Source organism: Sylvia atricapilla, chromosome 3 (genome assembly GCF_009819655.1).
Source record: "Sylvia atricapilla isolate bSylAtr1 chromosome 3, bSylAtr1.pri, whole genome shotgun sequence".
NCBI lineage: Eukaryota > Metazoa > Chordata > Aves > Passeriformes > Sylviidae > Sylvia > Sylvia atricapilla.
Genome location: NC_089142.1, coordinates 9,156,238 through 9,168,016, shown reverse-complemented (window position 1 = coordinate 9,168,016; position 11,779 = coordinate 9,156,238). Strand labels below are relative to the sequence as shown.

At 55.4% G+C, this 11,779-nt stretch overlaps 1 protein-coding gene across 1 annotated transcript; it reads left to right on the top strand.

Moving 5' to 3' along the window:
• Positions 1-2,194: 2,194 nt before the first annotated feature.
• On the top strand, positions 2,195-6,016 carry GDF7 (growth differentiation factor 7). Its single transcript, XM_066314298.1, has 2 exons — positions 2,195-2,522; positions 4,928-6,016. The coding sequence occupies exons 1-2, from the start codon at positions 2,195-2,197 to the stop codon at positions 5,848-5,850; spliced, it is 1,251 nt and encodes a 416-aa protein (XP_066170395.1). The 3' UTR covers positions 5,851-6,016.
• Positions 6,017-11,779: the final 5,763 nt, after the last annotated feature.

The window sequence follows — 11,779 nt, the reverse complement described above, 5'->3', positions numbered from 1 at the left end:
CTCATCGTTTTTGAACCTTTCACTGTTTCCCATAAAACTGATTGTGTGAAATTATTTCAGGCAGGATGCTCCAGAAACCACTGCAAGAAGCCCAGAGGTTTATGGATAGACTTGTCTGCCCATTCAACAGTCCTTCCCACCCCATCATCCTTCCATCTTTTTGCTGGCCCTTTTGATCCCTTCCTTGGCCAGTGCTAGGAAAGGGAGTGCTGCCATACACTGCAGTGGGAGCATCAGGAGCACAGCTGGGAGCCTGGGGCTGCCCTTTGAGGTGGGATTGAGCGGGACAGGACCAGACAGTGCCCTGAGCACTGAGCCCTGTTGCCATGTTCTGGTTCTGGGAGGGCTCCCCAGTGGAGTCTCAGCACCCTGGCCAGGGGGAGTGAGGCCTCAGGGCTGGGAGGTCCTGTCAGATGGTTTTTAAAAATGACCTTTAGTATCTGAACAGTGTCAACCTGGATTGAATAAGGAAATGGCAGAAGAATAACAATTAATGAAGCCTTCCTCTGCCAGCCCTTCCTCTGCCTCCTGCCTCAGTCAGATTAAGCTCCTGAGGGTCACTAACTGCTGGGGGATGGTGTGTGCAAGGCCCTGTGTGAGCACACTGAGTGTGCAAATGCCATGCAAGCCATGCCAACTCCATGTACAGGCTGTGCAAGCTTTATGTAAAGTCTGTGCAAAGTCTGCAAATGCTGTGCAAGGTGTGGAAATGGCTTCAGGCCTGGCCATCCAGCACTGCATGGGACAGGAATTTCTCGGGACAGGGTTTTCTTGGGATGGAGTCCTGGGAGCGGCATCCATGTCTCTGCGCAGTGTGTGTACATACCGAGCAAAGCCGCTGGTTGGCATTAGAAACCCGCTCGCGATACTGTGACAAGACACCTGTAAAATTACAGCAGAAACAAATCCAAGAGGCTGCAGTGACAAATGCTCATGAGAAGCAATTGTTTCGGGGGGGGGGGGGGGGGGGAGAATGAAAAAAAAAAAAGCCGTATTTGTTTTGGCGAAACACCTACATTCCTTCAAATAAATCATCGCAGCGCTTGTTTTTGTATTTGCGGAGAAATCGCAACAGACATAACCAGGGACTTAAGAGACTTGAAATAACATCCTAGTAAATACCCCACTTTGTTATTTTAATCGAGACCCAAGGAAACATCTGAATTTTACCAAGGAAACCCTCCGTGCGAGGGAAAACATCAGCCCGCAGCCCGGCTGGGTCTTTGTTTTGCTCCGGTGTCGGACTCCCGAGGTGGAATTACCGGGGCCGATGGAGGCTCGGGGCAGCCCGGGGCATCTCGGAGCGCTGCGGGGGGAGCCCGGGGCCGCCCCATAGCGGGATTGCTCCGGCTGCCCCGGCTGCTCCCGGCCCGGCCCTGCCGCCACCATCACCCCGCAGGCCAGTGTCGGGGAAAAGGGGTCTGCCCAAAACATGGGGTGTCGGTTCCTCCGGTCGAAACAGCGCCGGGACTGCCCCATCTCCAGTGTGGGACGGAGACCCCCGGCCCGGCACGGCGGGCATCGGTGACCCGCTCCAATACGGGGTGAAGTTTCCCGGTACAGTCTTCGGTGGGGGGTTCCCCGCTCTGAAATATGACCCCTGCAAACAGAGATGGCGATGCCCCCCCAACCTCCCGCCATTCCGAACTGGGGTCGCCTTCCAAATTCAAACACCATTCCGCCCCACAGGCTGGGGTGACGCCTTGGCACGGGGCTGTGGGACGCAGCTCCCCCCGTCAAATGCCGGGTGCGGGTGTCCCCAGCGGGTGGGGGCCCTTGAGGGATCTCTCACCTGCCGAGAGACCCAGGGCGGGACCCGAGGGAGGTCCGAGGGTCCCTCACCTGGCGGCCGAGGCGGGGCGAGGTCCGAAGTGGGTCAGGGGGCTCTCCCAGGCGGGACGATGCCCGAGGGGAGATCCGGGGGTCTCTCTCCCCTGCCGGGACAGGCGGGCGGAGCCCGAGGGCGGCCCGGGGCTCTCTCACCTGCCGGGGCGGGCGCGGGCGGCGCTCGGGCGGGGAGGGGCGGGCGGCCGGCAGGGGGCGCCCCCGGGCGGCGGGCGGCGGTGGCCGCGGCGGTGGCGGCGGCGGCGGCGGCGGGCGAAGACGATGTTCAAAAGCGGGCGGGGAGCGGCGGCGGCAGCAGCTCCGCGCCGAGCCCCGGGCCGCCGCCATGCGCCTCCGCGCCGCCGCCGCCATGCGCCTCCGCGCCGCCGCCGCCGCCCTCTGCCTCTGCCTGCTGGGCGCCTGCCGCCTCCGCCGCGGGCTGGAGGCCGCCGCCGTGCGCGGCCCGTCAGCGGCCGCTCCCCAGCGACCCTCGGCAGCCGCGCCTTCCTCCGCCTCCTCCTCCTCCGCCGCCGCCGCCTCCCCCTTCTCCTCCCCGCCGCGGAGGGACGGGGCTCTCCGCAACGGCACGGTGGTGCCGCATCATTACATGGTGGCCCTGTACCAGCGCCTGGCCGCCCGGCGCGCCCCCGGCCGCCGCGCCGACACCGTGACGGGCTTCGCGGAGCGGGCGCGCAGCGGTGAGTGCGGGACGCGCGTCCCCCGATCCGCGCAGCGCCCGCGGCTGGGCAAGGGAGCGCGCACCGACCGCCCCGCCGGGACCCCGCCGTCGGCCGGGAGAGAAGTCGATGCTTGGGCTTCGGAAGGGGCTTGGGGATAGGATGGGGCTTGGGGATGGAGACGGTGTTGTGCATGGGCGCGGGGATCGGGCTCCTGTGTGGATGTGAGCGTGGACACGCGGGGTTGTGCATCACTCTGAGCGTGAGTTTGGGCACACGGAGAGGACGCTCGTCTCTTGGTCCGAGCACGGGGCTGTGCCTGGGGTAGGATTATGCGTTGGTTTCCATACAGGGTGATTGCGGGGGATGGAGCTTCACGGGATAGGGGCTGCCCTTCCCGGTTGTTTAACGGGAATGAAGCCGTGCGCGAATCTGAGCATGGGAATGGGAGCGAGGACAGGGCTGGGAGTGGGGCTGTACGTGAGCCTACGGTCAGGAGGGTGGCGATGGGGACAGCTCAAGGTTTGAGCCTGGCATTGGTGAAGGGCTTTGCCGACGGAGATGAGCGCGGCGCTGAGCGGGCTCTAGGGTGGCGATGGGGTTGCACACGCAGTCGGTATCAAGGATGACGCTTGGGGATGCGGTTCGGGACGGGGTGCGAGGTGCAGCCGGCCAGGACGGGGTGAGCGGCGGTGCTGGCGGCTCTCGGGACCTCCCGCCACCTGATGCGGGGCCGGGGTGTGCGGCGCAGTTTGAGAGCAGCTTCTCCCCGTCCTGCCAGAGCCTTTGCAGCCCGAAAAACTCCGCGGGGCACCGCGACGGGCCGGGCCAGGGAGGGAGCGCAGCCACGGTGCCCCGGGGGGTGCTCGGCCCCGGGCGGCCGCAGCGCTCCGGAGCGGCTCCCGCTAACGCCGCCGGCTGAGCTCGGTCCCCTTTGCCCCCTTCGCCCTCTTTTGCCCTCTTCATACCCGCGAATCTAATAAAAAAATTAATAATCAAATGCATATATGCATCTAACGGTATACTTTTAACAAATACATGTATATATGTACTTCGCGCCCTGCCGGCCAAGTTTGCTCGGCTGAGGGAAAAACTAATACATTCCCGATCGAATAAAATGAAAACGCAAAGTGAAAAGCAGCGCCAGTCGCACCCTGTGCCTGTCACCGGCTGCCTCGTGGTGGGAGAGCCCCCCCAAGCCCATTCCCACACCCAGAAGGGGCCGTATCCTGCCGGCAGCCTTTGCGGGAGGAGGTTTACTGGAACGTGATGGAGAAACGTCGGGGGAGCGAGGCGGTACCGGGGGAAGGATGCTCCGGTGGGAGGGTGGGCAGTGTTCGGCTTGTGAGAGCTGGGCGAAAACTGCACACAGGTCCTGGGAAGTTTCAGCGCAAAACGAAACCAGATGAACTCTTCAAAGGGATCTCCTTATCTGCTCTTCTCTGCTTCTCATAGGAATTTTAGATCTGCTTTTCAAATAGTAATTTTAATAACTATAATGGATAATAATACTACTATTAATGATAATAATAATAGCAGCAGCAAATGACAGGGGGAAGAAGTCTCCCCCGCGGCGGGCGGTGCAGGCTGCACCCAGCGGGGGCGGGGGTGTCGGGCAGGGCTCGGCCGGCAGCGGGTCGGGGCGCTCCGGGCACGGTAGAGATGTTTGCAGCATGCCCAGGTCAGGTTTCTCGTTAACGAGGGAGAAAACAAAAAACAACCCTCCCAGAACTTAATTCATCTCTTCTTCCCAGCTCCGCCTCCTTTGGTGTGTCTTTTTCAATTCACATTGACTATATTTATTCAGAAACTGCACAAGTCCGTGTCACGTCTTTGGATCCACGAAAAAATAGTGATAAACTAGGCTCACTTTCAGCCACTGTGTGTGCCTCTATCAGACCTGTGTGCCTGTGCCTACCTGCGAGGGGCAAATGGAATTTTTAACAACGTGTATATGTGTGATGCTTGGGGCAGAAGAAATCGGTGACAACGTGCTGATTTGGGTTGATGATGTACTGCACTGGTTCAGATGTGGCTTCTGTCCCAAAACAGAATAGTGATGCATCTGATGTCACTGGAACACCTGGGAGGAGGCAGAGAAGCCTCCTCAAGGTGTGGAGAACAGTGCTGATGAGAAGCCACTTGTTTGAATGGATTCCTCCCTCCCTCTGCACCTTCTCCCATTTGTTTTTGATGTCCCCAGCCAGAGCGACCCTCCCGGATGCAGGACACACAGACTGTGTCCCGCTGGGATGCTCAGGGAGCCCTGCTGCACAGCGAGATCTCCCACATTAGCTCTGTGTCCCTTGCTCTCCCTAATGAGAGCTTGGCTTTGGCTTGCTGATATTTAATTTTCTCTCTCTCTCTCTCTCTCTTTTTTTTTTTTTTCTTTTTTTTCTTTTTTTTTCCTGTCTTATCTCTTCCAGATGCCTCCCCATCCGCCTTGGAGCAGCGGTACCTCTTTGACATCTCCAGCCTGCCTGAGGCAGAGGAGGTGACGGGGGCAGAGCTGCGGATCCTGCGCTCCCTCCCTGAAAACCGGAGCTTGGCGCTGTCCCCCGAGGGCACCTTCCACCACCTCCTCCTCGCCACCTGCCCCGGCCGGGACGGCGAGGAGCCCCGGCTGCTGGACTCCAGGGCCGCGGACATTTTGGACACGGGCTCCTCCAGATGGGAGGTGTTTGATGTCTGGGAGGCCTTGCGAGATCAGAGGGAGAGCTCGCTCTCGGGAAAGCTGCTGTGCTTCCTGCTGAGGATCGTGTCGGATCGGTCGCGGCAGCTCCTGCCGCCCCGGCAGCTGGGCTTCGGCAAACCGCGGCCGCAGCCCCACGAGCGAGCGCTGCTCGTGGCCTTCTCCCGCACCCACAGGAAGGAGAACCTCTTCAAGGAGATCCGGGATAAGATCAAGGCCCTGGGCAGCCCCCCGTTCCTGGAGCCCCCCGATCCCGGCCAGGAGGCGTATCCCAAGCGGAGGAAGAGGAGGACCACCATCGCCGCCCGCTCCGGGGGCAGAGGCCACGGGAAGAAGGCGAAGACTCGCTGCAGCAGGAAGCCCCTGCACGTGAACTTCAAGGAGCTGGGCTGGGACGACTGGATAATCGCCCCCCTGGATTACGAGGCTTATCACTGCGAGGGGGTCTGCGACTTCCCCCTGCGCTCCCACCTGGAGCCCACCAACCACGCCATTATCCAGACCCTGATGAACTCCATGGACCCGGAGTCCACCCCCCCGAGCTGCTGCGTGCCCTCCAAGCTCAGCCCCATCAGCATCCTCTACATAGACTCTGGGAACAATGTGGTTTACAAACAGTACGAGGACATGGTTGTGGAGACCTGTGGCTGCAGGTAGCAATTTCTGCAGCTCTCCCTATCCCTCCTGGCCTTGCTCAGCAACCCTGCCCATTTTATATATATATATATATATATATAAATATATATATATACATTTTGGTGTGTGCCTTTCCAAAAGCCAAGCTCAGAGAAGGAGTCCCCTGTCTTCCCTGGGCCAACCTGGCCACGAGCCCAAGAGGGATGGGGGATGCCCCTCTGAGGCTGCCACTATCTCTGTGCCTTGCCTGTTCCCCCCTGCCACATAGCTTGGCAGAGCCCCAAGGGAGTGTCTCCTCAACCTCTGAGCTCTGCTTGATACGCTTGGTTTGCCCAAGTGGAGCTCACAACTTCTTTCCCAAAGGTTTTGGAAAATGTCTAGCCAAAATTGTCGTGGTCAGAATGATGACCTGGGGTGGGAGGAGGTGGAATGGTGTCTGTGGCAGAGGGATTGGGTCAGCATCACCCTCTGGCTGTGGCAGTGGGGTGGAGGTGAGGTAAGAATGCTCTTTTCTTTGAGTTAAAGGAGTTTTTCTGGCAGTCTCCAAATTGCTGCACTGGGTTTCCTGGTGGAAAAAATAAGGGATCCCTGGGGGAGGGCAGGGAGTGGAGAATCTGTGGCTGGCGTGGGTTGTAATCACTGGGTCCAGGCCTGTTTGCAGTAGGGAGAGGTTTGTGAGTCTGCTGGCAGAGACAGGAAAGAGGGAGAACCAGAGGCTAAAAGAGTCAGGTCTGAAGCAGAGCTTGTGCTCTTAAAAAGATGGGAGTGGCCCTGGAGGCCTTAGCTGGAGATGCCTCCACTCCACGTGGTTGGGAGCGCTGGCCCTGGGGTCTGTGTCCTGCAGGAGGTACTGGTTGGTGAGTCCCCTCCCTTTCCTGCACAAAACTGTTTCCAAGGCGTACTGGGAACCCGGCATCGGGCCCACAAGTCACACAGCCATCCTGAGTGTGTCTGGAGAGAAACAAAGGTCCCAAGCTCCCTAGGGAAGAGCCATTTCACTCGAGTTCTTCTCTTTCCAAATAATCTCTATAAAAACAGTAAGCTCCACCCTTATCTTCCTTTGGCATCGATTTCCCAGAGAGCTGTCTCTCCCTGGAGTGCTGGCTGTTCCCTGCTCCATGAAGGGAGCTGGATTCTCCAGGAACAGACCTTTCCCATGCAGAGGGCTGAGTGCTACCCTCAGGGACTGCTATATGAAGTGGGGTGCTTTGATGTGTTCTGAAAGGGCTGCAGCGTTTTAGTAATTCAGGAGCTGAGTATAAATTACACCTTTAAATCAGAAAAACTCTTCATCCATGCCAGGGTGTGCTTTGGATACTGGGAGGCATTTCTGCTGCACCTCAATGGCTTTTGGTCCCAAACTTTGGCTTCTTGGGTGAGTTGGCTTAGACCAGGGATGTATTTGCACAGATTTTGTGTTTGATGGTTTGTTACTTTTCTTGTGGGAAGGGTGTTGGTGTGCAGGCACCAGTGCTTATTAGCGATGGTAGTTTGCTTTTGGAGGAGATAAATCCCTGCTGGGAAACATGGGATTTTTCCTACATAAATCCAGTTGTCCTCCATGGCAGGGGTGTTCTGCTGGGAGGGCTGAGCCTGGCCAGGGCAGAGAGAGGGTTGCCTCAAAGAGCTCTACTGAGACCCAAATGATCTCAAAGATCAGAAGAGCTTTGGTGAGGTTCAACAGCCCCTTCCCCCTTTGGTGAGGTTCAACAGCCCCTTCCCCCCAAGTGCATCAGTAGGAAGTAAATGTGTCCATTGAAAACTGACAAATCCACTGGGATAACACTCCCTGCCTCCCTCCATCCTCAGGCTGTGGCAGGTGGCAGCTCAGAGGAGCAATTGTGGTGCCCATAAGTCTCATGTACTCCCTTGACAGCTGCAGACCTCCTCTGGCTTTACATTCCTGCATCCGAGAAGAAAACCCATCTCCCTACCTCAGCATGAATTAGCATGTATTTATATGCTAATGATGTACCTGTCTCCAGGGGGATGCTCAGACATGGAGGTCAGGGAGCAGGATCAGGTCCATGCCACGGGTTTTCTCCCTGTCAGCCTTTGGAGAGGCTGAGGTTCCTGAGTGGGTGAGGAGGGGTCAGCACGAGGCTTTATGGATTTCCTCTGCCCTTTGGCTTTAGCACAGCTGCTGGGGGAAGGAGGTTGGCGCAGCAGTGCTGGAGCTGCCAGATTCCACATCAGTTATAAAGTTACCAAGCTTTGGAAGTACCTAATTTTTCAATTGCCTTTGCTTGTTTGATAGTTTTTCTCACTGCTGAGAAAATTTTTTAAAATGTTTTTGTTTCTTTTACCCCCTTCCCTTCCTCCAAATATTTGTGGTGAAGGTTCATGGGCAGTATAAATCCAAGCCAGATATATGTAGCTCCTGGCAGCCCCTGCTGGCTGGTGGCTCCTGTGAGCCTCCACCAAAAAGGTGTCCTGATACTTGCTTCTGTAGTACTGTATCCAAGGGGTGGTGATGCCAGTGACTCCCAGTTCCTGTGTTTTTTTTCAGCCAGAGTTGCAGGGAACAGACAGATGTCACCTGCCCCAGTCTGGAGGTGGCTGGTGGAGAGGAGGATGTCAGGCTGTGTCTTGCAATGCTTCACCCCAGCCCCAGTTCTGGGGCAGTGCCCACTGCTGGGGCTTCTGTCCTGACCTCCATGGTGGCTTTGCTGGTGCTGGGGACAAAAGCAGTGGTTCAGTTGCTGCAGTTCCATGGCCTGGATCACTATGATAAACAGGAGGGGAAGATTTGGGGGGAGTGCAGAGGCTGCTGCTGGCAGTGATGCTGTCCTTGGTTTCACCCATTTGGAAACCCGACCTGGCTCTCCCAGCTGTGGGTATCCCTGAACAGGGATGTTTGGTGGGGGAGCAAACCTCATCCCCCGAGAGGAGCCCAGCAGTGCTGGGGCCTGTGCCAAGTGCCAGCTGTTCCTTTCTTGGGCAGACAACCTCTGGAGGACAAACGGAGGGCAAAGGATGGAGCTGGATCCTCTTTCTGCTTCTCTAAGGAGTCAGGGGAGGCAGCTCCCTGCCTGGGGCTGCTCCAGGGGGATGTGTGTGAGCAGGGCAAGGCTGGAGGAGAGTGGAACTGGGGGGTTGGTGGGTAACTGTGCAGGGCTTGGCTGTCACATTGCTTGTTGCTCCCAGAGGAGTATTTCCAGAGCAAAAGCCACCACTGCTCCATTTATGAATCCCTGCATGACAACTGCAAGGGCTGCCCCTCCATCCCCAGGCAGATTTGGAGATTGCACCAAACAGTGGGATTAGTCTTGGGTAAAAGCCATCAGAGCCATTTAGAGGTTTAGATTAAATATTTGGGGAAAAAAGTCACAGAAAGAGTTGTAAAGCTCTGCCCAGGGAAGTGTAGAGTCACCATCCCTGGAAGTGTTCAAAAACCATGTGGGTATATGTGGCTGCAGGATGGTGGTAGCCCAGCCCAGCCCCCACCCCTGGAGCTGCTCCTCTGCAGAGCATCACCCTCTAATGCCAAAGGAAAGGCCCAAAAAAAAAGTATTCCTGATCAGTTGCCTCTTGCCTGAGCTGAATTTTAGGCACATGTAAACTTTATAAATATGAGACTAGAGGCTGAATATAGACAAATATTAATTCAGCAGTCTCAGAGTGATTTTAATGGATAATTATAGGTTCTCAATCTGCAGTATTTATACAACCTTTCCAGTTAAAAAAAAACCCGAACAGTTTCCATGCAGTGCATATTCTCCTGGAGGATTTGTTTGACCTTCAGCACCATTTTTATCTGCAGGATATAATTACAGTGAAACTAGAAATATTAAGCATTTGAAAAGGACTGAGTATCCATGCTTAACTGGCTCCCTCCTCTCTGACATGGGAATGTAATTACACAGGAGTAGGGAAACTTGCAGAATGATCTTATTTGACTTAGAAGCACTGGGGCTGGGATTTGGGGAAGCTTGCCCAGCTGAGACAGGGACTGACTGGTGTGTGTGCCCTGTCTGGGGGTTCTTTGAGCTTGTGCTCAAGCCACTGTCTTCAGGAACAGTCAGAAGCAAAATTACTGTATGCCCTGTTTAACCCTGGTCACCAGGGGTGCTTCTGGCCTAAAAATACTTCCCGAGAATCACAGATTTTATTTTTGTAAAGGAATAATTGCTTTTTAATTCTTTTAAAATAGAGGGCTTGTCTAACCATGTGCCCCCCCTCCCCTTTTTATTTTTGATTTTACATCATGCTTAAATCCAGTGATAGGAGGGAAATCAGTGTCCTCTGGCAGAGAGAAGGATTCATAGGGAAAAGGGCTTGATGTAGCTTCAACCTGACTGCATTGATCCCAGTGGCCTCACTTCTGATCAGCACTGGCAGATGGGGCCACATCCTCTTTGCCTGTTGGCTGATGGTTGGCATACCCATGAGGAAAAGGCTGCAAAGGCACCAGTTCTGATTAAAAGCAAACCCCAGGCCTTGACCCTTCTCGAGTTTGAGTGCCAGCAGCTCCTGTGCGTGTGTTTGCACCCTGTGGGTTTTAACCCAGTCCTTGACTGTGCAGCTCTCACTGGGTAGCACTGCTGTGATTTATCCACCACACTCCCCTTGCAAAACAAACAGCTCCTTTTACAGTTTCAAGCCTGTACCCCATGTGCAGGAAAGTGGTATTTAGGGACGGTCATCTGTGGTGGCCCCCACAGAACAGCAGACACACACACCCCCCACTGTTGACAGGGAAGAGACAAGAGAGGCTGGGACATCACTTAGGACCCCCTGGGAATGCAGGTCCCAAGGGCTCCATCTGGGCAAATGGAGCAGGGCACCTCAGGTGCTGAGGGGATGCCGTGGCTTTGCTCTCCAGCCTTAACAGGAGTTTTGCTCTGATTGTATCAGCAGCAGGGTTTGTTGTTACATCAAAACCCACAGGACCCATGTTAACGTGGCAGATACATCATAAATACCAGCCCGGCTCATACTTGTGTTGGACTAAAACTGGTGGGAAATGTCATGGTTTCCTGCTGAGCATGGAGTGAGCTCTGAAATCCAAGTGCCTTCTCTTTTGTCTGTGCTGGGGCAGCAGGGCCACGTGCCAGGGAGAAAAAAAAACCTCTGTGGAGCGATGGCAGTGAGAGCCTGGGTATTGCACAGAGGCTGTCGCCTCAAATGGGGCTGCGGGCCACTGTGCTTGACAGATAATCAGAACAAAGGGCCATCTCATGGACCTTGGGCAGTTCCGTCACCTCACTTGCTGTGTCCCCTGTCCTGGGTGCAGCTGGAGTTGTGGGGTGAGTTTTTCTCTCTTCACATCATGCTCTGGGTGGGTGAGTGGATGGGAAACTCTGTGTGGGAAAAACCAGACTTTGAGAGCAGTGTCATTCTTAAGTCCTCATGATCTCATCCAGCAGATCATGTGTGTCCCACTGACCTCAGAGCAGCTCCCTTGGCACCAGGGATCCCTTTGTGTGGGGAATGGAGATGCAGAGTGTAGCAATGTCCCCACTGTGGGAGCGTGTCCTCCATGAAAACCCAATGAGCAAAGGAGTTGGGAGTACCTGTTCTGTGGGTGGGGTGTTGCTGATGGCTGGGAGCCTATGACTGTGTGAGGGGAAGAGTTTCTTTCCTATCCTTGAATTAATGACTGGTAAAAGAGAAAGATGTTCCACCTTCAATTTTGTCATAAGCTGGTTTGTGTCTTCCAAGATAAAACCAGCTGCATTCAGTCCTTCTAAGCTCTTTGTTCCTAGAACAATGTGTTGTGAGGTACATAGAGATGCAAAGATATCTCTGAAAATCCCTTATGTTCATCAGCCAGTGATCTGGGCCTTCAGGAAATGACAAAAATTCGGAATTCATGCTGGTGTAACCCACTGACCAAGAAGCCCACCATATTAAAGGATGTTTTGCATCTTTGCACCTCAAGACACAAATAGCCCTGTGTCTGCTTTTCACTTTTACTGGCTGCAGTACTCGAACAACCCATGAATTT

Bases quoted from the DNA above. Each gene is read 5' to 3' on its own strand.
- GDF7 (XM_066314298.1), top strand. From the start codon at position 2,195: ATGCGCCTCCGCGCCGCCGCCGCCGCCCTCTGCCTCTGCCTGCTGGGC. The intron at 2,523-4,927 runs GTGAGTGCGGGA...TATCTCTTCCAG, and splicing joins CGCGGAGCGGGCGCGCAGCG to ATGCCTCCCCATCCGCCTTG.